Source organism: Enhydra lutris, unplaced genomic scaffold (genome assembly GCF_002288905.1).
Source record: "Enhydra lutris kenyoni isolate GAN:26980312 unplaced genomic scaffold, ASM228890v2 scaffoldscaffold8, whole genome shotgun sequence".
Lineage (NCBI taxonomy): Eukaryota > Metazoa > Chordata > Mammalia > Carnivora > Mustelidae > Enhydra > Enhydra lutris.
The window spans coordinates 8,546,887-8,574,761 of record NW_019154092.1 but is presented as its reverse complement, the minus strand read 5'-3'; the positions used below and the strand labels follow the sequence as shown (position 1 = coordinate 8,574,761).

At 44.8% G+C, this 27,875-nt stretch overlaps 1 protein-coding gene across 2 annotated transcripts; it reads left to right on the top strand.

Annotated features, from left to right (window-relative positions):
• Positions 1 to 431: 431 nt before the first annotated feature.
• LOC111142394 (RAB12, member RAS oncogene family) lies at positions 432 to 25,286 on the top strand. 2 transcript variants are annotated; one of them, XM_022495451.1, is made up of 6 exons: positions 432 to 701; positions 14,146 to 14,206; positions 21,143 to 21,281; positions 22,255 to 22,344; positions 22,965 to 23,069; positions 24,066 to 25,286. In XM_022495451.1, exons 1-6 carry the CDS (start codon positions 476 to 478, stop codon positions 24,177 to 24,179), a joined length of 735 nt encoding a protein of 244 aa, XP_022351159.1. In that variant the 5' UTR covers positions 432 to 475; the 3' UTR covers positions 24,180 to 25,286. The 2 variants fall into 2 exon arrangements, with proteins under 2 accessions (XP_022351159.1, XP_022351158.1); XM_022495450.1 differs by lacking the exon at positions 24,066 to 25,286 and having other exon boundaries at positions 22,255 to 23,032.
• Positions 25,287 to 27,875: the final 2,589 nt, after the last annotated feature.

Below are 27,875 nucleotides of genomic sequence, written 5' to 3'. Positions count from 1 at the left end.
GCCGGCCGGGGTGAACGAGCAGCGCTAGGCGAGCGGTCCTCCCGCCGACAGGGGACGCGCGAGCGACGGGCCGCCCGCCCCGCGCAGGTCCCGCGGCCCCGCCCCGCCCCGCCCGCCCCGCCCGCCCCGCGCCTGCGCTTCCTGCCCCTCCTCGTCCGGGATGCTGCTGCCGCTGCTGCGGAGTAGCTGCTTCCCTTCCTCCTCTCCCGGCGGCGGCAGCGGTAGCGGTGGCGGCGGCGGCGGCGGCGGCGGCGGCAGCAGTAGTGGTGGTGTGGACGCGGGCGCGGGGAGCCAGCCGGCGGCGCAGCTGCAGCGCGGAGCCCACGGGCCGCCGGGGCCACTCGAGCGGACGGACACCAAGCCCGGGGCCGACCCCCGGCGCGCGGCGGAGGCCGAGGGGGCGCCGGGGCCCGGAGCGCGCGGCCGGGGAGCGGGCGGCGGCGGGCGGCGGGCCGAGCGGGAGCCGTATGCGTGCATGGATCCGGGCGCCGCGCTGCAGAGGCGGGCCGGGGGTGGCGGCGGCCTGGGCGCGGGCTCCCCGGCGCTGTCGGGCGGCCAGGCTCGCCGGAGGAAGCAGCCCCCCAGGCCGGCCGACTTCAAGCTGCAGGTTATCATCATCGGCTCCCGCGGCGTGGGCAAGACCAGCCTGATGGAGCGCTTCACCGACGATACCTTCTGCGAGGCCTGCAAGTCCACCGTGGGTAAGGGCTCCGGAGCTGGGCCGGACCCCGGCTGGGCCCCTCCGTCGCCAGCGCTGCCCTTCCGCGGTGCCCAGCGCCCTACCGGCCGCGTTTTCTTTGCGTCTGTGAGCCTCTCCCCCTCTAGCTGGGTGGCCTTGTATTTGGTGGATGGGCCTCGGTGAAATTTCGGGGGAGGGGCGACTCCAAATGGAAGTCCCTCGATCCTGTTCCTAAAGCCAGACCGAGATTTTCGTGGTAGTCTCCACGCAGACTTGTCCTTGGGGCCTCCGGACCGTGCATCCTCCCACGGCGCAAACCCCTCACACCCCTCCCACGTCCTGATCCGAGCTGGTTTTTGAACCAGCGTCCCCTCTCGCATCCTCCAAGGGCCGGTCATGAGACCAGGGTGATGCATTGGTCCCGTTCAGTTTTCAGGGACAGTGTGAGAATCTCTGCACGGCAACTCCTGGCCCTTCCATTACTCACCCAAGAAAAAAGGTGCTGCGAGGTGGGAAGCAGGCGGGCAGCGTAGTGAAGTTGAAGCTCTGCGCCTGGCGAAATGGCCAAAGTGGGTCATCTATAGCGAATTCCGGTGCTTAGGCTCACCTTGTGAGAACCAGGGCTTATTTGCTAATTTTGAACTCACTTTTCCAATGCGCCGAAATAATGAAGTTTGAAATTCCCTGCGGAGGCTCTATGGAGAATATTAAAACTAAAACTACACTAAGTTTCTCATTTTAACTGTCAATGCGGGTCAGAGGGACTTCAGCTGTACTTGTCGGTGACCTCAAATAACCCTGGGACTTGCGGAAATGGGGAGGAGTCTTCCAAAATCACCTAAGTGGGTGAAGTGCAGCAGTGAAGTAAATACGGTAACTCCAGGTCAGAAAATATTTCACCCGCAGCATCTAAAATGGAAACTGCAGAGGGGAAGTTTTTTAATGAAGTCAGATTTAGGAGACTTGGTATGGAGGTTTTTCGGGTTGGTATGGGTAGTAGTTTTTTCCAATGGAAAACCCGTTAAAGCTGTCAAACCTAGGGGAACCGCATAGATGAGCTAATACTTAAAAGGAAAGGGCAGTCACCTTCAGTGATAGGCAGTAAAGGATCTCCTGCAAGGAAGTCCAAGAAACATTGAGTAGTATTTAAATTTGGAAGTACAAAATTAAACGTATCTTCCGTGTTCCTGTCCACATACTTGGCGTTGTAACCAGTGGTAGCCAAGGCAGTACAATTTGGGGAAGAATGGTTTTTAAATGTAACAGAACAGTACTACATTTTCAATGTCTAATTGGAAAATTAAACCCCCAAATTTCGTACTGTCTTTTTTGTTTCGCCTTTGAGAAGTGTTTCCCTTGGTCCTTTTTTAGAATGGACTATTTGGGAAATGCTTGGGCTCTCCGTGCCCTTTGTTTTTAAAATGATAACCCCTGGGACCATGATATTAAAACTGAGTAGCATTACTGTACCTGTTTTAAATATCCAATCTTGGACCATAAAGAGGATATGGAGTTACTGAACAATCAAATGAGGTTTACATTGTTATTTTAGTACCTGGTGTAAATAGAGGTAAAGGCAATTTAGTAGAAGTAACAGTGTTTGATGGCTGCATACTTCAAAATATATAAAAATGAAGGATAATATGACTGGACTGTGTGATAAAGAGAAATCAGCTCAGACACTGATAGGTGGATAAATGAGAGGTTGGAGGGGTGGGGGTGTGGATAGGAGATGGGCAGAGATGTGCTTTAGAGTGGGAAAGAGAAGAGGTGAAGAAGGGTTCTCTGAGCAGGCTAAGCAGTCAGTCGTGCAAAACCACCCCTGCCACCCCACCCCCGCCCCCTTCACAGCCAACTGTAAGTACAGGCTTTCACTTGTACTTCTGACCCAGCCATAGATATCAGAGGTTCCCGCAACCACCTCCTTAGGTCTGATTAATTTGCTGGAGCAGCTCACAGAACTCAGAGAAACCTTCTCCTTTGTAGATTACCAGTTAATTGTAAAAGGAGTTGATGCAGGAAGTGTTTTGGTGGTCCCTGGGGATGACTCTCTCCCCATATACCATGTGTTCCCCAGCCCTCAAGCTCTGAACCCGCCCTTTTGGGTTTTATGGAGACTTCATTACATAGGCATGGTTAAATCACTAGCCATTCATGATTGGGCTCAGTCTCCATCCCCTTTACCGTCCTTGTGGCGGGGATCAAAAATTCAGACCCTCTAATCGCTTAGTTGGTTCTGCTGACCAGCCCCCATCTTTTAGTGACCTGAGGGGCATTCCAAAAGTCACTTCATTAACATACCAAAAGACACCTTTAAAATTTGCTCCCTAGAAAATTCCAAGGGTTCTAGGAGCTCTGACAGGAATGTGGAAAAAGGCCAAAATATATTTCCTTGTATAAATCACAGTCTCACAGCCACATTCTGGGAAAGACTCATTAGTAGACTTTAGGAATAAGGCTTCAAGACCTTGACTGCCATGCTAAGGAGCATGGACCTTATCCCATAGCAACTGGAGCTGGAAAGGCCTCTGAATATAGCATTGGCATGGAGACAGTGAAACTTAATTTGGCAAGATTGCATAGGATATTTATTTGGGAATGATGAAGAAACAGGAGGCAAGGAGACCAGGCAGTTTGGTTCTCTTTCCTCCTGGCAAACATAAATATATACATTTCACATATCTCCCACGCTGCTACCATTGTGGGGTTCCTTATGTAGGTGGGTTTTTGTCTTGCTCATTTTTGTTTCTTCCAAACATAGCCTACAGTTCATGGCTCGCTAACTGTTGATTAATTGTGGGAAGTTCAGAGAAAGTTGATAACCTCTGGTCTAATCCAGAGTACGAAGATACTTCAAGAATGCCAACTAGCCCCCCTTCAGTCTCTGCCTCTGAGTTGTTTGTTCCTTCTTGCAATCAGATCATTTACGGAGCATCTACTGGGAGTGAGGTACTATGCTACTGACTGGAGATCCACTGCTAAAGGGGATGTGGTCTCCAGAAGTGTCTCAGAGCCTGTGGGGAACAGGATGACCCATGTTGGTAAGAGCGGTGATGGAGACGTGTGCAGAAGATTCGAGGAACGCAGTGGAAGCCCCTCTGATACGGGCAGCAGGAAGAGGGTTTGTTGTCTGGATGCTGTAAAGATGAATTCATTCCCCACGTTCCTTTAGAAAAATGCTGTTTAAATGTAGTGTTGGGTGTGGTGAATTGTGGTCGCCTCACCTGAATGCCTCCCGGCTGAGCAGGTTAGCCCATGGCCAGTTGTCCTTCTGAGGCAGTTTTCCAAGTTTTAGTAGCAAGGTTGGATCCACATAGAGGAAGATTGTCTTCCACAGTGAACTTGCCCTGTCTGGTTTGCAGATGTGTGCTGCTCATGACAACAGAGTCTGGAAGAGACCCCGGGCCCCACACCATGGCAGGGAAGTGTCTGAGCATGCGCCCACCCACCCACCCTGGTGGGTCACTCAAGTGATGGCCTCATCTAGCTCAGAGAGGAGAGTGCCTCCAATAAGTGCCTGGTTACAGACACTCAGATTCACTTGAACTTTGTGTAAAAGATTGGAGTGGAAATCCCAAGGGCTTTGAGAGAAAGAGCTTGATTTGTAAAATGAGCAAACTGTTGGTTTTTGTTGTTGTTGTTGTTGTTTTGTATTGTTTATCAAATCCGAAGTTCATTTGGTTTAAAACACACACAAAATCCACCAGGCCATGAAAGGCTAAAAAGACTATATTTACTTAAAGTATTTAAGTAAAAACTTTTGAAAGTCTATTTAGTAATTGACCTGTTTAATGGATATTGCCTCGGTGGAGTATTATTTCCAAGTGGGATTTTGTATCCACAGAATTGAATTAGTCCGATAGAACTAGCATAATTTGACAGGTCCTTTAAAAAGTACAAGGCAGGCGTGCCTGGCTGGCTCAGTTGGAAGACAGCTGTGTGACGCTTGCTCTCAGGGTCCTAAGTTTCAGCCCCACATTGGGTGTACAGATTATTTAAATAAATAAACTTAAAAAAAAAATAGAGGAGCACTGTTTTGAAGTTTAGGAAGTGAAAGCAAATTAATTCTGTTGTAGAAATCTACAACTATCTGACATGCAAGAAAACCCGTTAAAATTTTGTATTTCTTGGCCTTTGTTTTATTTCTGAGTACTTGTTGGAAGCTAGTTGTTAACTTTGTTTGAATTAAAATGGTTTTACCAGGTAGCACCCACCTTCACCCCTGCACCAGCGGCGTTGCATTCTAGAAAAAAACACTGGAGTAAGAATGAGGAGGCTGGGCTTTTGATTTAAGGCTCTGTCACTAACTAGCTTGTGACTTTGGATAAGTACTTTCCTTGTCTCTGCATACAAAATATAACATTCTATTCTCAGTAGCTGCTGTTTATTGAGCACTTACTATATCCCAGCAAAAGGGACACTGTCTGATCCTCACAGCCATCCATGAATTTATTCCCATTTTATAGATGAGGAAGCAAAGTTTCAGAGAGGTAAGCACCTTACCCTCTGTGGCATAGCTGGTCAGGACCAGGACTATAAGTGAGTTCTTTCTGTTTGTTCCTTAGCTTACTCTGAGGTTTAAAGTTACTTTGCTCTGTGAAAATTCCGTGACTCGCAATCAGACATCACAGAGTCCTTCAAGACTTAATGGAATCTGGTCCCCCTGCAGGCCTGTGAAGATAGCAAGATTGTTGACCTGTGGTATCACTGAAATTAACTTTCTTTAACTCAGCCGCTATCATCACTCATCACTTGCATTCTGGATTTTAAAATATGCCCTAAGGATTAGATTTCTTACCTAACTATTCAGACATTCAGACATCTTCAGCGTTTTACATATTTATTAAAATTTTCCAAAATTTTATATGTATGAATAGAGGAAAAGTAGGAGTAAGGCAGTCTAGACCAGAATTCCAATTTTCCTGGGCGGTTATGTATCCCCCGGGCAGTGGAAGCCTGGGATTGCCAGTTGTTTTATTTTGCCAACTAAAGACATTTTTGAAACTCTGCTGCTACCAACTTTTCAAAAAATAAAGGAATAAGGAAAAAAGGTGAAGTAGACCCCAAAAAAATTAGGAGAGACATACTATCAGCATTAAAAAGTTCTCTGACTTTAGTTGCAAGGACCTTAGCACTCTGCGTTTTCCTCGCTGTGCAGCATTGCGGTAGACAGACAGACAGACACACACACACAAACACACACACACACACACACAAACACACCACCCCCACCCCCACCCCTGCCGCCCCGGCTGGCCCCAGGAGTAACTGCTCGTAGGTAATGGTGCTTCTGTCAGAGTCCAGAGTTAAGCCGAAGGTGTGCTGGGGACCCTGCTTCATGGGCAGGAAACTTAGTGGTACAGGTAGGGGAGAGTATTAGCAGGAAACAGGTGAACGCTAAGCCCCTGCGGAAATGGCTTTCTGTGGTTCTGGCCTCGAGTATTAGGGGACGTGCTGAGTGAAATGCAGCCCACGAGGGTCTGGTCAACTTTACCTCAAAGCAGTGAAACCGCCGTCAGGGGAAGCTGACTGCTTGTGCTTCGTTCTGGAAACAGATCAGACTTTTTTGCCGGAAAACCCAGAATGAGCATCTACTACTGGATTGAAACTCTAAATCGTGTATTTTATTTTGCTCCTCTTTGCTCTTATGCAGTCTTCCACAGTCTTCCATGTCGTGGCTGATCTGCCTAAGTGTTTTCACTTAAAAGAGAATTAGGGAGCGTGGTCCAGAATTCCCACCCCGAGAGCCCAAGACCGAGAGCCTCTTCAGTGCTGTCTCACTGCCCTGCCAAAATGATGTAACACGATGACTCAGGGAGATGTGAGTGTGAAAGGAACAGATGCGGATGGTTAACATTTCATTTTTATACCAGCAGATGCTATGCGTTGTCATTAGCTTGGTTTACTTAATGAACTGGGTGCAAACGGAGACGCTTGTGCTGAGTGTGTCCCTTCTTGTGGAATAGTTCGCTTTCAAAGAAAGTATGGAAATTTGGTTGCCGTCTGGTTGTTGAAGTTGAATAAAAATCTATTTAAAGGCCTGACTTAAGTGCATTCAGCCTTTCTCTCCCTGTGCCACACGGAAGAAGAAAGGTTTCATTATGCATGCTAGAGATCGAGATTCTTAGAGATTGCCTCTCTCCCTCCAGCCGTGTGGAGTGGCCAGGAGCCGTCTGCTAGCATATCTTAGAACTGGCTTCGGAAGGCAGAGCAGGCTCCTCTGAGAACGGTTAAGTCCAAACTATTCTCCAGCCTTGAGTGCCAGATACATTGTTCTAATTAAGCATTTGTTGGGATGTGTAAAGTAAATGTAGCTCTGTGTAATGTAGTCAGTCAGTGGGTATTAGCGGAGAGGCTGTTGTATTTATGTGAGACGCCGCTCCTCTAGCCATTTTGTAGGGCACAAAGCTAGTGCCTCCTTACCCGGCTTGTCCTTTTTAGAAGGGCAAGAGACAGAGTCGTGGCAGCAGCCACAATAAAACGTTGGGAAAGAGATAAAATGCTATGTTGCTGTACTTGAACAGAGGAAGAAATTGATTATTCTCCTTTTGTCCTTTGATTGTACAGCTTTGACATTTGAAAAACCAAAACTACAGACCTAAAAAATAGTGCCCTTAATTGAATGTGATTATGTTTTTCAGAAACTCCTTATCCGTTGAAACCAGAAAACACAGCACCGGCTTAACAGAACACTATATTCCATGGAAAACCTTCTCCTCCCTCTCCTCCCCACCCCCCCCCCCCCCAAAATCTGGCGGTCACCACTGTTTGGTTTCCGGGGCTTACGTAATAATGTCTTCTTAGTTTGCAAACTGAACAATAGCCCACAACTCCACCTCAGGCAGGCGTGTGTTAGAAGTAGCTGATGAATAAAATTCTCATTTTCCCACTTTCCTTTAGGATTCAGGAACCCCTGAGGCTGAGCCAGGCCCCAGGTGAAGGGGTGTGCAAATGCCTTCTCTCCCTCCTCAGAACCCTGCACCAGAACCTCGGGCCTGGGTGACTGTTAACGAATCACACCTACCGTCTTTCACTTTGAATTTTCAACTTCTAAAGAAAACCACTCCACCTTCTCCTTGGCCACTACTCCTTCTAGAGAGGCCCCTCCGTCCCCAGCCCCCTCGGTGTGATAGGTGGAAGGACTGGGTCTGAAAGGTGGATGCAGGGTTCCGGGTGGGAGGCCCCTCTCGCACGAGCAGTCGGGTGTCTTTAAGTGAGCAACTTAAGTTCAGTTTCCTCATTCATGGAAAGAAATAAGGAGGACTTACATGCTTTTCTTACATCCTGGTACAGGAATAAATGGGAGTGTAATATCTTGGGTACCTGGCCTGAAAGAGGCCATTATAAGGGTCGGTTATATTCCCTTCTCCTAATTTATGCCATAGATGCAAAACCTCTGAAACACTCTACAAATGAATCTTTATCCTTTACAGAGACACACTGAAATATATAGGTGAATGCGAAAATCAAAATGTAGGGGTATCTGGGTGGCTCAGTCGGTTGAGCATCTGATTCTTGGTTTTGGCTCACGTCATGATCTCGGGGTTTTGGGATCGAGCCCCGTGTGGGGCTCCGTGCTTTGTATGGAGCCTGTTTAAGGTTCTCTCCTTCTCCCTCTGCCCCTGCCTGCTTCCTACACATGCTCTCTCTCTAAAATAAATAAACAGATCTTTAAGAAATAAATGAAAACACATGACCCAGGTGAAGTGCAAAATGCATTTGACAGTCTGCATTTTTATGGACCCAATCTGAGTAATAGTCAAGTTAATGTTTTGTGCATACGATGAAAATATTACTGATCCACTGTTGATCTTCTGGGGCTTGGGGTTTTTTCCCCAGATTCTCCTCCCCTCCCTCTATATTCTCTTTATAAAAAGTTAACTTTGCCTTTTCAGAGGGGTCTGTCTGTAACCAGGGAGCAGAGGAAGCCTTGCTGGTGCGGGAACTGTTGTCCAAGGCAGCCAGCAAGTCTCACTCTTTTTAAAAATATTTCCCTAACGATTCAAAACTAATATAATCTAAAGATATGTTTATACCTTCCAGCTGTCCCACCTGTGAGCCTGCACAGTGAGGTGGGAGGAGTGTAACTTGGAGCCATCCACCAGGTTCAAATCAGTGCCCTTAATACTTACCTGCTTGGTGACTGGGCTGCTACTAGCCCCTCTGACATCAGTGTTTTCATCTGTAGAATGGGGACAATAATACCTGCCTCATAAAATTGTTAGGAGGATATATTGCAGTGAATTAATGAACATAAAACTCTTAGAATAGTACCGAGGCGCAGTAAACAACATAGAAGAGTTCTTAATACTTTAATTAGGAAGGGAACAAACTCCCTCCTGTGAAGGTCTTTCGTACATGTATATGCTTCATGAAAATGCAGCCGCCTGCCTGTTCTGATGGGCTCTGTGGGGCGCACACACTCGCCTCCCTCCCTGCCTCTCCTTTGACATCGATCCCCTCAGATCATCCCTGCCTCATGCACTTCGTGGTACCCCTTTGTTGGTCCAGTCAAGTGCACGGCTCCCTCTTTGCGCTGCGTGTGTCAGGGACAGGGAGACACCGGCTGGCGTGTCCAACTTGGAATGAAAGAGGCACCTCTTACTGATAGGATAGAGCCTTCATGTTCTTGGCCCGGTGAGCATTTTTAATGTCATACCATCATTTTTCTATTTTAATAATAGTACCTTCTGCTGGGTATTTTACAGTCGTAGCACTTGGTTTCTCTTGCGTTGAATCGTCATTGAATCCTTTTTTTCTTTACATGGTGCTTTCCTCTGGGGACTTAGGTTGTACTCTCCTCTGGTAGGTGGTATTTGGGCAGAAGACTGGCCCCACATGCCAGTGACTTGTTTTCCGATGTTAAATTTACCTCTCTCTATGTGACTTTGACTCCTTTCTTAATTTATTTTCCCACTCTCGACTCCACGAAGACGCCGGAAATCCTCTCCCTTAGTAGAAATATCATGTCCGAAATCGGATGACGCCTTATAAAATCTGTATCCCTGGAAGAAAAGCCGCTGTGTAAACTTAAGATCGTTATTTTAAAGTGGCAGTAACATCATAACCACTGTTGGAATGGAGACAAATTTAATTTCAAAGTCTGTGAAATATTTCAACCTCTTGAAAGTGTTAAGTAAAATAAACTCAGATCTTGGGGTTGTAGGAGATGGGCAAAGAAGTAAAAGGGGAGAAGTCCATTCAGCTGTCATCATAGGTGTGGATCCTGGTGTTATTTTTGCTTTTATTTGTTTAGCTTTTTGCTGGAAAGGAATGTGAAGAAAGAGGCTTCTGTTTATTTTTGCCATTTTCATTTTTGTAACTTCTTATGGCCTGGCAGAGAGAACTATGGTAATGTTTTAGAAATGTTTTGCCTGAAGGGGAACTTAGAAATCTTATCAGCAGTAAATATGCCATTCTTTATGCTATTGCTAAGGTTTATGAAAGACAAATACAAAGAAAGCCAAGTGCAAAGTTAAGCTTTGTTCTTTTACAGCTCAGTTAGGGTGGTCTGGGTCATTTGTAGAACATTTCACACCTTACCTTTTTATGCATGCATATGACGTTCATTATAACAAGTTTTCATTGTGGGCAGTGTTATAAATTTGAATCTAGATCCTGCCACTCAGCTAGCATGTTAGATGACCTTAAAGCAAAGCACCTTGACCTCTCTCCACACTGGTGTCTCCCTCTGTTAAATGAGGATAATAATGCCCACTTCATTGGGCCGCCGCAGGATCCCGTGTCAGCACAGAGGGTCTGACAGATGTCCACTATCATTGTTGCTGAAGAAAAGTAAGATCAAGAAGACATGGTGACTCAGATAGAACCATCTGTGCCCATTGATACAGGAATTATAGCTCTGTGAATTGTGTCCTTTCTGATGAAAATATTTTTACAAAGACTTTCGTAGCATAAGTAAGCTTAAAGGTATCTCCTATTGCTAGAATAATGCACTTAGTGGACCACTTCCCATCTAAGTGACTGAATCAACTATTACCATAATAATCCCCTGCGATGAGGGCATGAAGGGAGAGAGTATGAGCGTATTAGGACTGCCCCATCCTTTAAGGACTTACCATCAACAATTGGAATTGTAAGAGAAATGAAACACTCTTGTTTCTAGGTGACTGTCTGTGTTACCAGACCCTCAGAACATCTGTCTTTCCTTCTTACTAAGGTATTTTGTGTGAGTTTTGTTGTATTGTTTTGTTTGTACTGATCAGTCCTGAATTTCCTTAAGCTTTCCAAGAAGAGTCAGCTTTTCTCCTTATGTGTCCAGTATTTGGTAGAGAAGAGGGCGTGGCTTTCATCGATCAGATTGATGGAGTTGCTGTTGTGTGTACCAGGCTGTATCCTAGACTGCAGGGAGTCAGAGATGACTCTGTCCTTGGGGAGGCACAACACAACAAAGAAGGGATAGGACAGTTCAGGTCCAAGAGCAGAGTGCACACTTGGGACTTGGGGGCAGGCGGAAGGGTTCAGATGGGGAATCACCTGGGACCAAAAAGGTTTCTGGACAGACAAGGAGGCGCTCTAAGAAGAGAGAACAGCAAGGAAAGGCACTTCTTTGCCAACTGCATGGGCTGGTGATTTAGGTCAGTATGACTGAGCCCTTTGAGGGCAGGGACTGTCTCCATCAACTGATGGTAGGGCTGACGGCTTCCCCTGGTCGTCGGGTTACCTGTAGGAAACAGGGTTTTCAACAAGGGCCACAGATGGAGATGCCACTCTTTTTGCCCCTTGCCTGTTCCTAAACATCGGTCCTAGCACCTCCTTCTAAGGCCAGCTCTGTGCTGACCGTTCCTGAAATGAATCCGCTGAATATTTGAGGCTGTGGAAGACTTACTACCTTCTCTGAAGGATCATTATAACTTCTCTGACATGCAAATTCTTAAAATAGGCAACGCTGAGAGATTTTTTTTTTCTTCATGTAAGATGGTTTTTAGAAACATTTAGTTGTTATAAGCCATAAACTGGAGTAGGTTTCCAGTTGTTACGGGCTAATGAATGGTGGTTAAATGTGGTAAGGGATACAGTCGAGAGAGCGCGCTCTTTTAATGGGCTCTTTTCTTTTATGGGGTTTTAGAGCGCGCGCTCTTTTAATGGGCTCTTTTCTTTTATGGGGTTTTAGATTTAGCCAAGGGCTATTTTTCTGTTGTTAGTGAAGTCATTAATCTCACTGAGACTAGACAGTCTTCATCTTGGCTCAGCAGATTCTTAATCCTGTTCACTGTCGGTTCATATTCGTTTTGTTTTCCTATTAAATTAGTGATGTACTTCCTGCCACATGGTGATAACATTACCGCTTATTTCCTGATTCTGAACACTGACAGCCTTAGCTTTTACTTTTATTCATTAGACTTTGTGGTTACAAAGGATTGTTCGTAAAAGTTGCCGAAGTTGTTCAAGTAGGTTGAAAAAGAGTGTCTGACATATTCAGGCTGAGAGTGATTCTTGAGAGGAAACAGCCTAATCAAAACAAAAATTACTGGTGCTGCCTGTTTCCAGGGCTCCTTTCAACTGACCTGAAGCAGAGCTCACAAAAGAGGTAACTTCTGCCAATCCTTTTAACAAAGTAGCAGCCTCTGTAACAAGTTTTACCGAAGTTACAGCCCCCTTAGCTTAAACTTTAAAAAAAAAAAAAAACAAAAACAAAAACAAAAAACCCACAAGGTATCTGGAAACAAAATAAAATAGAATAGTGGTCATGACAAAAATATGAATTTGATTTGTAGTTTGCTATCACAGAGTGACCCGATGAGGCCCTCACTGTAGCTAATAGCAGGAGTGGCTGTTTTGTCCTTAAGCTGTGTGTGTTTAAAATCAGAACGTAACAAATATCTCCAGGCTGTTTCTTGTGCCTTGCCGAGGAATATCACTTTAAGTGACGTTCTTCCTTATGGTTGAGTCATTCGGGAACTCTGAGGATACTGGTAGTCCACAAACATGCTTCCTTTTTCAAGGCTGGTTTAGAGTGTCGCTTGAGTTTGAAGAGCAAATCGGTTCCAGAACTGAAAGTGAAATGGAACTAACCAGCTTTCACTCAGTGACATTTGAAATGATGGCTGGTGTAAGAGATTCAGAATTAAAACATATTCCCTAGCTCTGTTCTCTTGTGACAGTTTCTATTCCTGCCATTTCTCTTCATTGTACAGACCGAGAGCTGCCCCCCCCAACCCCGGGTTGTAAACATGTCTTTCTATATTGCATTGGTATCTGCAGTGTGTTACTAATTATACAAGTCAGTCACATGTCTTTCGCTTCACCTCAAGAACATCATCTGACTTTGCAGTGCTGCAACAGATCCCTGAGATGGAGAGCCCGGGAGGGGGTCCTCACCCACTGGGTGGCTGCTGAGCCCTCACTGGCAGCGCCCGTTGGAGGCCTGGCCGCACAGCGACCCCGGATCCCAAGAAACAGGCAGGAAGTGGTTCCTGGAGGGATTGTTTCTAACTCAGATTCCATTGGCATCCCTTTGGTTTGTTTTTCTTAGTTGCGAAAATGGTGTAAAAAAACATTGTTTTGAAATCTACAAGTTTTCAGGGCGCCTGGGTGGCTCAGTGGGTTAAAGCCTCTGCCTTCGGCTCAGGTCATGATCCCAGGGTGCTGGAATCGAGCCCGCTTCAGAGCTCTCTGCTCAGCAGGGAGCCAGCTTACTCCTCTCTCTGCCTGCCTCTCTGCCTACTTGTGATCTCTGTCTGTCAAATAAATAAAATCTTTTTTAAAAAATTAAAAATTAGAAAAAAAGAAATCTACAAGTTTTCTATAACTGAGACCCATATCAGGTAACATATACAAATGAAAATTTGGTTTAAAAAGTTACCTGAAGCTTTAAGGGCTTACTTAGAAAACAACATGATGTTTTGCTCAGTGTTAAAATCTGAGGGCCTCACCTGTGAAAAGAAATTAAAATTGGGTATGTTAGCCTGTATAAGTAAGTCTTTTAAAAATAATTCCTGTTGCAGCTGTTGACAATGTAATAAAGAAGTCCTGTTTATATATTAACTAAATTTGTTGTGAATGCTACAGAATTTGGTAAGATAATTTCTAAATTCAGACTGAGGCTGTTTGAAATCAAGGTTGTTTCCTCCATTTCCTGTAAGAATTTCCCCCAATGTATCATTCTTTTAAAACCATTCAAGTGTTAATGTAATTACCAAATGCATTTTTTTAGTGGCTTTTATGCTGAACTTGTAGTAGTGATAAATCATACTACGTTTAGCAAATGCTACATAGGTAGTTCCGGGTAAAACATGGTGTAGGTTGATCGTTCAGTTGCCTGTGGAAGCAGTCGTAGACTGGGCGCTACAGGCATTGGTGGACTTCTGCTTTTCCTTTTAGGATTTAGTGACATCAGGTTTTTTGTTTTACTGATAATGAATACAAAAGGTACAAATAGGATTCTTTTTTATGGAAAATTGCATCTTTATTTTTTGCTTCACTTTCATTTGTTTTGTTTGCAGGTGTTGACTTTAAAATCAAAACTGTAGAGCTAAGAGGAAAGAAAATCAGATTACAGATCTGGTAAGTGGGGGATCCACCCCCAGTAACCACCATGTGTCTTCACAGTCTGTACGCCTGTCTAATAAAATTAACTGTCCAAGCTGGCTTGCCTCTCCTACTTTTCCTCTCCTTTGCTCATCTTTAAATAAAATGAACAGTAAGAAAATTTAGAAAAGACTACTTAATTTCATCCTTCATTTGCACCTGGGGAATGGAGAAAAAAGAATGTTACTTTAATAATAGCTAACTGGGGCCTCGATGCCTCTTTCCCAATCATTGTATTAATAGCCAATTTGTCATCCCTAAGGTGATTGCCCCAATGCTTGTCTTCACGTTTTTAAAGTGATTTTGTTTGAGAGTATGCAAGAAAAATTGCAGCCCGTTGCTGACCCGATCTGTGCGGTTTCAAGGCAGACCACCCACAGACGGTTCGGGGGCTGCCCGGGGTGGCGCGGTGTGAGCACTGCAGTGGGACACGCATGCTCCCGCTGGCCACGTGGCTCATACCGCGTGACATGAGCCCCGCCTGTGCCAACTGGGAATGCATCCAGAGCCTCTCAAGAGAAGCCCCTTCTCGTAGCGTCACGGATGAGCAGCTAAGGTCGCCGTGGGGGAGCTGCGGGGCACTAGGAACGGGCTGTGGGCGCCCAGCAGCCCACAGGCGTCCCTAGAAGCCCACCCGCGGGGCGCAGAGCCCCTCTGGTGCTGGCTTCAGCGTGGCGCCACGGAGGGGCTCCAGGATGCCCCTGTGTTGGTCACATATGCTGTCATGTACTCAGCCTACTAACTCCTCTGCAGGTCCACCTCAGCTCTGAGTGTTTGTCCACCATGTGTGTGTTTGCTTTCATCTGCGTTCCTTGCTCCTCATCTGTGGCATCATCGGTCACCTAATGCTTGAATGTTAATGCCATGCCTTCATTCTCCGCCCGCGCCCCTGGGTGGGCACTGCTGCCCACCGGAGGGGGTCTGAGGTAATGTCTTCGTTTGGTCCCCTGCCGCTGTGTGACCCACCATAAGGACTATTTGGGTGTGGGAGTGTGGGGGTTTGGGCTTTGGTTTGGTTATGAAACATTAACAGTCTTGCCTAAATACTTAATGACCAAACAAATGGATATTTCTTACTTTAGTAGCCCTTTTTTTGGAAAGCCGGCAAACTTTGTCACATTGCTGCCCATTTTTAAGCTCTGGAAGGGACAACGAAGTATCTTCCACATGAGCTGTTGTTTCTGATTGTAAGCTCTCTCAGGTAAAGACCATCTCTCAAAGGACTATCCCGGTGGTTCACCTCTGCCTAGCACCTGTGGGTGAGATCCTATCTGAAGGGCATTACTGAACAGAGGGTGATGGAGCTAATGTTAGGCCGTCTGTGGAGCTTTCTTCATGAGTGACGGCAGTGTCTAGGTGATGACATCATGGCCTGGCTAAGCAGATGTACCTTAATTACTGAATTCATACTTCAATTTTCATCTCAGGCAGTAGTAATCTGACCTATAAAAAGTATGTTCAAATGTCCTGTGGCTCCCTGGAACTCAGCCCACGAAGACCGTCTGTGCCAATGACATTGGCTACTTCTGGAATCTCCGGACAGTGCCTCTGAATATCTCTAAGAGGGCCTCACCCGTGACTCCCGCCTGTGGGGAAAAGCATGCTGGGACAGTTCCAGGAAAGGCACAGGACACCCCTGAAAACCATTATTTCTCTGGGAAGTAAACGAATTCCCCAGCGTAACTGCTCTGCTTCTCCTTGACTCTACTGAAGAATACAACTGAGGAAAGAAATCGAGATTTAGTGACTGTATTGAAAAGTTGATTACGGGGCACCTGGGTGGCTCCGTTGGTTAAGTGACTGCCTTCAGTTCAGGTCATGATCCCAGAGTCCTGGGATCGAGTCACACATCAGGCTCCCAGCTCCACAGGGAGTCTGCTTCTCCCTCTGACCTCCCTTCTCATGCTCTCTCACTCTGTCTCTCTGTCTATATCTCTTGCAAATAAATAAAATCAAAAGAAAAGAAAGAAGGAAAGGTTGATTACACGTTTTCCACCAGGAACATTCCAGTGATTCAGTGAGGGAGGAGGGCGTACGTTTTCCCAAAGGGATTTTCAGCAGTGAATAACACATCCACAAAATGCCCGCGACTTGTTAATCACACAAAACTCAAAGCCAGATTGTTGTCATCTGAAGCATTTTGTATAGAGGATTAAACATTTCCTTCATTATTGTTAACGCAGTAGATAGAACGGAAGTATGGGGGTCGAGGCTCACTGCTTAAAGGAACACACGACTCATTTCAGAGTTAGAAGCCGCGCTCGCACCGTTGCTGTCATAGTCTGCTTTGTTGCGAGCCTGCTGTCACCACTTTGCTGTTGTAGTTGATGACCCAGGAGGGGCCAGGAGGGCTCTTCAAAGAGCCTCCGTAGCCTTGCTCTGCTAAGAATAGCTGTGCTCTGATTTTCTAGAATGTTAGTCCATGGACATTCCCAGCTGGTTTTCACAGAGATCTGATTAGAAGAAATGCAATTTTTTTCTTGATGATTTCTGGATATAGCCGAGCTGAGGAAATATGAACCGGAGGTTCCTAAAAGTTTAAGATACCGAAAGCTCCAGGTGGCACTGTCACACTTTTATGTGACATTTTATATCATTGCCATATTTTTCAGTCCCTTGATTATCTGTGGCCAGAAAAAAGGACCGTTTTCTCATCTCTGTGCTTAAAATTGCTTTTTTGTGTAAGTGTAGCTAAAACAGTGTGTGTCAGCTAGAAGACAGCTTCATGAATTAACATTCAGATGCTATCCTGAAGCTTAAACACAGGGAATTAACATGCATCATATAAGGGCCCCTCGGACCTGTCCAGCACGCCCGTCTTCCCTGTGGGGGGCTTTGGTTTTAGCCAGCTTTCTTATGTCGACATCAGGGCTTGCTTTTCATTCTCTGCTTGGAAGAAGTGGGGACATTTCGTGTGCAGAAATTGATTCCTGCCCTGCAAATTAATAATTCCGTCTTTAAGTGGATGTATTAAATACAAGTAAGAATCTCTAAGTTTTCAAAGCGTGGTCTTACTACAAAACTGGCGAAACAGAACTGCCGGAGTTTTTCAGTTTGCACCAAAAAGCAGAGAGAGAAATAATCACCGCATATTTCAACAGAAGCAGATGACAATTTAGCTGACATTAGTACACTGCAAATCTCGAGAAATCCTCTATCACGACAGTGAAAACTCAGGTTTATGGAGATAGAGAGGAAATACTAGGATTCTGCATCTTCACAGAAAGAAAGAAGTATGATCACTGCATTGGTGTCTTCTTAGCAGCTAATTTTTGAGAAGTAGGAACTCAGGTGCGCGCGACTTCTGTGGTACTGGCGCATAGGAGATCTGTAATCCGTACTCGCTGAGCTGTGTCTGCATTTCATTTCCCTGTTCTTTGACTGAATGTGATAGCAGATAATTTAGTAGTGGAAATAAGCAAAAGAGCTTCAGAGGAATAGAAAACAAAAATTTGCACGACCCACATATTTTGGAAATAGAGGATAGTCTCTCAAAGGAAGATGCTTTTCTACCTCAAGCATTCAGAGCTGGAAACAAATGGATGGAATTTAAGGAATGACCTTAAATGGGAGTGGCAAATTGATTAAGGGTTCCTCCTTGGGGTTTTTGTAAACTGTACTTACTGGCTCAGTTATTTGTGTTAGAATGGTTGCCTCTGATTTTGCATTTTGAGGTTTGCCCTCTTCCCTGTGTCTGAGTGAAAGCCAACAGAGATCGCTAATTTCTTAATGTTTCTGAGATTCCTGACTGCCTCACCCAGGCTACAGGTGTTTTAACTTTATGAGAAATGCCCTTTATTCTCCCTATCATTCAACTGTTGGCTTTTTTATTATTTACTTTTTATTCTAGAAATCTTCTGTACAACTTCATGCCTATACATAACAATATTTTACACAAATAAAGGAGTTAAAGGAGAGTAAGGTTCATGTCAGGTCATATTTACCACAATAAATAAAAGCATTTAAAATTAGGGGCACCTGGGTGGCTCACTTGGTTAAGCGGCTCCCTTCAGCTCGGATTCAGGGTCCTGGGATCAAGTTCCGCATTGGGTTCCCTGCTCAGTGAGGAACCTGCTTCTTCCTCTCCCTCTGCCTGCTGTTCTGCCTACTTGGGCTCTCTCTCTGTGTCAAATAAATAAAATGTTTTTTTAAAAAATGATTAAATTAAAAAACCATTACCTCAGGGCGCCTGGGTGGCTCAGTGGGTTAAGCCTCTGCTTTCAGCTCCGGTTGTGATCTCAGGGTCCTAGAATTGATCCCAACACCGGGCTCTGCTCAGCAAGGAGCCTGCTTCCCCCTCTCTCTCTGCCTGCCTCTCTGCTTATTTGTGATCTCTCTCTCTGTGTCAAATAAATAAAATCTTTTAACAACAAAAACCCGTTACCTCTAATTTCACTGTTTTTGAGCCCCCAGTGTCTAGATTCTGATTCTTTGAATGTGTGCAGAAATTAATGTCAGTTGAGTTGCACTAAACAGCCAGATTAAAGTTGCTTAGAATAAAGGTTTATTCTATTAAATTGTTAAAGTACTATGCTAACCAAAAATTTCAAAGTAGAAAAAGGTATAGTTATTTTTACTTTTTAAAGAAATGAGATACTATTTCTTAACAGTATCCGAACAGCACAGCATATTTTTTAAAGTATTAAAAATATTTGATCAGATCCTAATTTGATCAAACCATAACTTGTGATAGACTGGGAAACCATGCTCTCAAAGATTTAATTCCTTATTGATTCAAAAGTATTAATTATAGGGGGTGCCTGGGTGGCTCAGTCGCTTAAGCATCCAACTCTTGATTTCAGCTCAGATCATGATCTCAGGGTTCTGGCATCGAGCCCAGCGTCGAGCTTCACACTGGACATGGAGCCTGCTTAAGATTCCCTGTTGCCCTCTCCTGCCCCTCCCCCTTCTAAATAAGTTGTTGGGTTTTTTTTTAAAGATTTTATTTATTTATTCGATAGAGACACAGCAAGAAAGGAAACACAAGCAGGGGGAGTGGGAGAGGGAGAAGCAGGCTTCCCTCTAAGCAGGGAGCCTGATTCAGGGCTCGATTCCAGGACCCTGGGATCATGACCGGAGCCGAAGGTAGACGCTTAATGACTGAGCCACCCAGGCACCCCTAAAATATATATATTATACCCCTGTCTCCCTAGGATTCCAGAAATAATTTTATTTATTTTTTTTTAAAGATTTTATTTATTTATTTGACAGAGAGAAAGATCACAAGTAGGCAGAGAGGCAGGTATAGAAGGGGAAGCAGGCTCTCTGGAGCCTGATGCGGGGCTCGATCCCAGGACCCTGGGATCATGACCTGAGCCAAAGGCAGAGGCTTAACCCACTGAGCCACCCAGGCGCCCCCCAGAAATAATTTTAATCATTGATCCTTGTGTAAATGAAATGGTACCTGGATCAGTTCCTTCTTACTAACCTTGAAGGTGCAGTGCCCATTAATGTGGTCTTTAAGGTTTTTTAGGAATCTTGAAGAAGTCAGTCCCCACCTATCCTATTCAGTTTTCCAGGTTTGGGGCATTTTAAGTTATTTTACCTTGAAGTGGCATCAGCTCCCCCATTCTGAACATGTAAACTTCATTCAGCACCTGCTTACTGAAAGCCTGCTACAGGCCAGACACCCTGCCGGACCCTGGTGGACAGAAACAGACCAGCCTCGGCCCTCTTGGACCTTCCGGTCAGAGGCAGCCGGGGATTCTTATATCCTCTGGAACAAAGCAAATGGCTTTGCTTTATGTGAAAATGAATTTGCCAACAAGCTTTTTTGTGTATTTGGCGTAACAATGCCATCACTAATGTGAATTAATTTGGGGGCAAGACCAGTGTGAATAAAGCTGTAAGTTACAACACGGTTGCCGAAGGGAAGGTCATGTTAGGGAAACAGTCCCACTAAGCGCAGCTCAAGGGAAGTAGTGTTTGATCAGATGCATCTCGGAAAAGCTGCTCTTTCTACCTCTCAGAAACCCACACACTGTCATTTTGGGAGGCATTGGATGGCCTTGCAGTGAAGAAGCCTATTTTCAGTGCCTTGGCCCCCGGCAGTGTTACTGCAGGTAACTGGTCTCATATGCCCCCCAGGAGTGTGCTGTGAGTTCAGGGTCTTTGGGAAGAGCTAAATTATATTATCTTTAGAGAAATTTGTCTCCAGATCAGAAGCCCTGCTCCATTGAGCTCATTCATAAATACATGATGGTTTTCAGCAGTTTCTTGGCTTATTAGATGGAGAAAATAATGTCTCAGCCATCTCCTGTACACTGTCCGTGAGCTTACATCATTCTTCATGTTGAAATGATTGACTTCAGCCTGGAGAATAAATACAACTTCTTTTAAAGTAGCAGTCAGACAATAATGAACTTTACCATATTTGAAAATCTATTCCCTGCCCCCTTTGACCCCTTTTTTATCTTAGAAGGATTAAGACAGTAACAAGACTGATTTCATAGTACTTTTCCTTAGCGAGCAACTCTTGGTCATCTTCTCAACAAAGTCAGATATAACCATTGATGTTGGTTAAGAGAGAGTTGGGGGTTGGGAGGTGGCGCCTGGCTGGCTCCGTTGGTAGAACATGTGACTCTTGATCTCAGGGTTGTGCGTTCAAGTCCCACGTGGAACACAGAGTTAAGTTTATTTAAAAAAAAAAAAAAAGAGTTTGTACAGTTACACTTTCCATCATTTTTCACATTGTTTTCTTATTTTCAAAATCTTGGTTTGAGTGAAATTGGGACTGTTTTTGTCTGAATGTAACTAACTCATAAAAACTACCTCTCACCCCCCACCAATACTGATGCTTATGCATGGACGGGACTAGAAGCAGCATGCGGGGGGGCGGGGCGTCCGTGTTGGAAGGTGGAGCTGCTCCCTCTGGTCACTGTGTGGGAGCTGACTGTTGCTGCTGTTTCATAGGGACACAGCAGGTCAGGAGAGATTCAACAGCATTACCTCAGCTTATTACAGAAGTGCCAAGGGGATCATACTCGTATATGATATCACGAAGAAGGAGACTTTTGATGATTTGCCAAAATGGATGAAGATGATTGATAAGGTAGGTGTTGCGTTTTCCTGTGAGAACCTGTATTAATCCCATAGACCGAAAAGCCATGGCCTCAAGCCTCAAGGCCCCCTGAGGTGCTCAGTTTGTGGATCTGCTGAGGTCTTGAAATATAACGCTCTGCCCCCTTTTATACTTCTGCTTTTTGCCTTTTTGTGAACAAGTGCTCTTGTTTCTCGAGTACTCTGGAGTACTTCCCATGCTTGTGCCGCAGCAGCCTCACTAGATGGGCGCTGTTCTGCTCCCATACTCCGCACAGAGACGGAGACCGAGACCTTGAGTGACTCGGCCAAGGTCACACCATTCAGGGGCTTTATTTTTTTTTTTTTTTAACTTAGAAATGTAGCTTAACTTTTTTCCTGATTATAAGATTAATGATATCTTGTCACAATAGAAAATTTGGAAAATCAAGCACAGAAGTAAATTAAAAAATGTATACTTTTGCCGTTCTGAAAAAATCAAACTGAATCCATATTCCATGTGGTTTTAAAGCCTGCTTAGTTCACTGAATGTTCTGTCTTGCCAGCTTTCCTGTGTCTTTGAAATTTCTTCCAAAGTATGGGTGATTTGGGTTTGTTTTTTTTTTTAATGGCTGCATTCTTTTTATGTACCTTAACTTATTTCATTCTCCATCTATTTTGTTGGACTTTCTTCAGTTGATGGTCATTTTAAGTATAGGGCTTTGCCTGCAATGTAAATCATTTGCTTAGGATAGATTCTTAGAAATTACTGGTCAAAAGCTCAGAATACCTGTTACTGCATCGCTCTCCAAAGCCCTGAGCCCCGTGTGGACTGTCCCAGACCCCACCTGCATCAGTCCTGCCAGGGACGGGGTGGGGCGGGGGGGTGGGGGGGGATGTGGGGTGTGGATGAACACAATGATCGCAAACAGCAGAGTGGTTTACATTACCTGTCAGGATGCAACAGTGCCCACCTTTGAAATGCAGCTTCTTGTAAAATTCCACAGTATGCTTCAGAAGATGCAGAACTTCTCTTAGTTGGAAATAAGTTGGACTGTGAAACTGACCGAGAAATCACCAGGCAGCAAGGTGAAAAGGTGAGAGCAATGGGGAGTAGAGGGGGACGTCACTGTCCACACTGCTGTGCGGTCTGCCGTTGGGAGACTTTTTTAAGTAGATTTTTTTTAAATGATGAAATAATTATACAATCACGTCCATCTCCTTTGGACTTAAAGGAGCAGGAAGTTTTAAAAATCGTTTCAAAATGGAGGGGGGGAGTGTCCACATCAGTATACACGGCATTATTCTCTAACCCACCATTACCTACAGAGAAACATTTTTTAAGCCATAAAATTGCTTTCATGATTTGCCCTGGGGTGTTGTAACCTTCTGTGGAGAATCAGTGATATTCCCATTGTAAATGTCAGATACATCACCACTCTGGAACTTGAATGTCCCCACGTCACCTCAGGGATTTTGTTCCACGTCGTTCCTCACTCACCCTGGTGGGGTTTGCCCCATGTGCCTACTTACCCACCTCGGGGGTGCCGCACACGCGAACTCTGTTGGAGCCTAAACAGGGCTCAGCAGACCTGGCCCGCCCCTCCCTTCAAGCAGGAGCCCAAACGCTGTGGTTGTCCCGGTTACAGGCGCCCTGGCCACCTGCTCCATTGCGTGGCACCCCCCCCCCAAAGAAATCATGACCCTGTGTTCTTAGTTCGCACAGCAGATAACCGGAATGCGGTTCTGTGAGGCAAGTGCCAAGGACAACTTCAATGTGGACGAGATATTTTTGAAGCTTGTCGATGACATTCTGAAAAAGGTAAAATAATGATACCAGGTAGCTATCTCGTGTGAGACCTGTCGTTCCCTTTACAATGTCTCGGTTGAGAATGTTTGACTTAGAAAGGGAGACAGGGAACTTACTCAGAGGTGAAGAACCAGGTGAGGTGGTTGCCTTGGCTGGAGGCCTCTGGTTGTGGCAGCCGCCACGTCTGCGGGGGGCCCCACCGAGTCCAGTGTTGGTGTGCAGTAGATGTGCTGATCCCTGAAGATGGTTTGGTGAAGTGACTGTATAGGTATAACAATGTGCCATGTTTATTTGACATTTCCTTTTGTTCTTTTCCCATTTTCCCACAAGAATTAAGATACAGGCAGTGGGGACCTCCTGGAGCGTGCAGGTGTCTCAGGAGGGAGCCCCTGGGTCCTACCTCGCCCTTCATGTTGTGCTCCCCAGCGGGGCCCACTTCCCTTGCCTAGGCCTTTCCATGACACTAAGTTGCAGGAAAATTGCTGGACAGCTTTGTTGAACAGTTTCTTCAAGCATCTGTAGGCTTAAATTCAGAGATTTTTTAATAAGAACTTACGTTTATGTTATTACTACATATAATCTGCTAATTCAAACAATTCAGAAGCTTCTAATAAAAGGATTGTTTATATAATTGCTAAGAGAAGTTATTTCTTCCCGTAGTGATGGTAATACCCCTGAGAATGCAGAACCATTTTTCCCCCTGTATTAGTGCATTAAATTTCCATTATTACTAGGTTCTGTGAAAATATATGTTGTTGAGAGAAATCCGTCTGGTTTCCTTTCCTCAATCATAGGGTATGATCGAGACTGGCCAGTGTTTGTGTGTGGCAGAGAATACCTTGAACCTGGTTCTCATTGTTTTGGCTTTATACCTGAACATCTAATTAAATGATGATGATTAGAAACCTTTAGTAGAAATACTTTGCTCATATAGAATCGTGTCATCTGCAGAGCTTCCAGATACATTGCAGGGTTAAATGTATTTGTCTTTTTTCCTTTATCCTTAAGATGCCTCTGGATATTTTAAGGAATGAGTTGTCCAATAGCATCCTCTCATTACAACCAGAACCTGAGATCCCACCAGAACTGCCTCCACCGAGACCACACGTTCGATGCTGTTGATTTCCTACTTTGGAGACAAAGTGGAAATGATTCCTGGAAAGGGGAGAATGTTCTATTCTGCACTACAATCATTTTGACAATTTCCTTTCGCACTTTGTAATCCAAGTCACAGCTATACACTAACTTGTAAATATGCAAATATGCAATCCTGGGTAAGTTTTGGTTATAAATTACATATTTCCCTCCAAATTATTATATTTCATTCATTATCCCAGCATCTAGTGTACATACACTGGGAAACATAGTACTTCTAATATGAAGAATGGGAGAAATGAAAGGTATAATGTTTCTTGAAATAAATAATATAATTGTCCTCGTTAATTATATTATGAGGACAGAAGATATTCTGATAAGAAGAAAGAAAGTGGTGCTTTGCTTACTGTTTTAAAGAAAATTTGTAAAACTAAAGACTTTTTGGGAAAAAAATAAAGCTATCATAAGTGCTTTTTCTTTATCTACAAGACATTTACCCCAGCTGTAGCATCTCTGAAGTATGGGAGTATTTCTGCCACAAAGCAAAGCTCCATTCATAGCCGTCTTTGAAGGGTATTTATTAATGTTATGTTATGGTAGAGTACTACTAGTTAGATAGTAGGGGTTTGACTTGGTCCTGAGGCCGCAGAATCTCTCTCATGGTTTCGTAATGGACATACCCTGTGCTTTTAAGAACTACAAAGATTCAATAAAGAAAGAAGTGTTTTTGAAACTATAGAAGATTTTAAAACAACGCTGCTGTCCTAAACAAATTCTGTTTAAAGGAATTTTAAAGAGATACATTTTACTATATCAAAGAACATACATGTATTTACCTAAACATTCTATACCTTTGTAATGATAAAACTTCTCCCCTTTATGGTGAAGCTTATTCCTATTAAGCCTAGACTGTGTTCTTTTTTTTTTTTTTTTTTTTTTTTTGGTCTGATAATGAATTTGTGAACTCTATCTTTGGTATATCTTTTATTAAACTGCACTGTTTTGTTTAGTCAAGGTAAATAAGTAATTATGTATTTGAATAACTTGGCGTGTCTTGAGTGTTGTGATATGAAAAGCATTGTGGTCTTTCTACACTAATGAAGTGCAAATAAAATTTTGTATTTATGAATGACAGTTGAGTGGCCACATTCCTTTGTGTAATTACAAACTATACATCTGACAGTATTTTCCAAAACTTCACATCTTTTGAGCATTTTAGATGAGAAAAATACAGCATCCTCCACTATGGAAAACAGCCAGGCTGCTTCTCAAAAGGTTAAACGTAGAAGAACTACAGTACGACCCAGAAATTCCACCTCTAGGTACATACCAAAATAAAAATAGAAGGCAGAGACCCAAACTCATATAGACCAGTGTTCATAGCATTATTCACAACAGCCAGAATGGGGAAACACACCACATGTCATCAACAGATCAGTGGGAAAACCTAAGTGATCTCTACATGGAGCAGAGTATTGTTCAACCTTAAAGGAAATTCTCACCCCACACCACAACATGGACGAACCTTGAGGACATTCTGCTCAATGCAATAAGCCAGGCACAGAATGACAGGATTCCAATGATATGAGGGACCTAGACGAGTCCAATTCATAGACAAAGTGGAATGGTGGTAGCCGGGGCTGAGAGTAGGGGGGAATGAGGAGTTAGTGTTTAATAGGGACAACCTTTTTTTTTTTTTTTTTTTAAAGATTTTATTTATTTGACAGACAGGTCACAAGTAGGCAGAGAGGCAGGCTCTCTGCTGAGCAGAGAACCCGACGCGGGGCTCGATTCCAGGACCCTGGGACCATGACCTGAACCAACAGCAGAGGAAATAGCGACAATCTTAAAGTTTGGGAAGATGAAAAAGTTCTGGCAGTGGTTGGTGGTGGTGGTTATATGTGATGTGACTGTGCTTAGTGCATTGAACTGTATGCTTTACAACAGCTAAATATATATTTACTTACGTATACTGTCCTCAAGAAAATGTTAACATGTGTACCTTTTCCAGGCCAACAGTCAGTCACGGGTTCTGTGGATTAATTAGGTGTTACTGTCACACCTTCCCTCGTGGCTCTGCTCTGATGCGGGGTGGGACTGGGTTCACCAGACCCTCCTCTTCCTCTTAAGCCAGCTAATGGGAGAGACTTGAGGGACTGGGAAGGGGGAGGGATGTGCTTGCCACTGTCCTGTTCCCGCCAGCCCCTGCAGGAATAGCCCATGCTGGGCCTCCAGCAACCAGTGCTCCCCCTTCCCTGCACAGCACGCAGGGCAGCACTGGGGCTGGGATAGGTAGGCGTCCTGCCTCCTGGGCCCCGGCCTGACCACCACAGCCCCTGCTGACCCCCTCCTCAGATGCCCGTCTGCCCAGCGGTTCCCACACCTGCGAGGCTGGCAGCGCCCTCAGAAGCGCAGGCCGGGCCGGTAGGGGGCCTTTCTCTGAGCTCCACAGTTTGGGCGACACCCCCTCTTCCTTTTTGCTTCCCCCAGAGCTGACAGCACTAGTGCTTCCTTCAGCCGTCATGGATTACCTCGGGTTCCCTCAGTTGGGTTAGCATTTTAACAATGGTGTGGCTACTGTAGTTAGTCTTAATTTGTCTCCCTCTCTGATTTTGTCTTATTTTATTTTTCCCCTCCCTTCCCCTGGTTCTTGTGTTTTATTTCTGAAATTCCACATCACATATGAGTGAAATCGTAGGATAATTGTCTTTCTCTGACTGACTTATTTCACTTAGCATAATACCCTCTAGTTCCATCCACGCCATTACAAATGGTAAGAATTTTTTGATGGCTGAGTAATATTCCGTGTGTGTGTGTGTGTGTGTGTGTGTGTGTGTTACTACATCTTTATCCATTCATGGAGGGGAGGTGGGGGGGGTAGCAGGGTGATGGGCACCAAAAAGGGCCCTTGATGGCATAAGCACTGGGTGTTATTACAACTGATGACTCACTAAATTCTACCTCTGAAACTAATAATATACTATGTAATAATTGAATGAATTTAAGTTTTAAAAAGTTGACCATTACATTAAAATTTTTTTTAAGTTTGAAAGAAAAAAATGATGTGGCTCTTTTCCTGTAGTGAATCCCTGTTTAAAAATGCCTGGGGAACGTCTGGGTGGCTCAGTCTAGTGTCTGCCTTCGGCTCAGGTCATGATCTCAGGGTTCTGGGATCCAGTCCCACACTGGGCTCCTTGCCCATCAGGGAGCCTGCTTCTCCCTCTGCCTGCTGCTCCCCCTGCTTGTGGGCTCTTTCTCCCCCACTTCCTCCCTCCCTCTCTCTCTGACAAATAAGTAAGTATCTTTTAAAAAAAAATAAATTTGGGGGGCACCTGGGTGGCTCAGTGGGTTAAAGCCTCTGCCTTCAGCTCAGGTCATGATCCCAGGGTCCCAGGATTGAACCCTGCATCAGGCTCTCTGCTCAGCGGGGAGCCTGCTTCCTCCTTTCTCTCTGCCTGCCTCTCTGCCTGCTTGTGATCTCTGTCAAATGAATAAATATATAAATATTATTTATAAATAAATAAGTAAATTTATTTTTAAAAATAAGAAATGAATAAAAATACCTGACTTCTGTTTTCCTGACCGCCAGAGGGCGCGGTAATGGGCGTGGTCTCAGGAAACAGGCTCAAAGATGTGGCTCAGTGGGTTAAAGCCTCTGCCTTCGGCTCAGGTCATGATCCCAGTGTCCTGGGATCGAGCCCCACTTCGGGCTCTCTGCTCTGC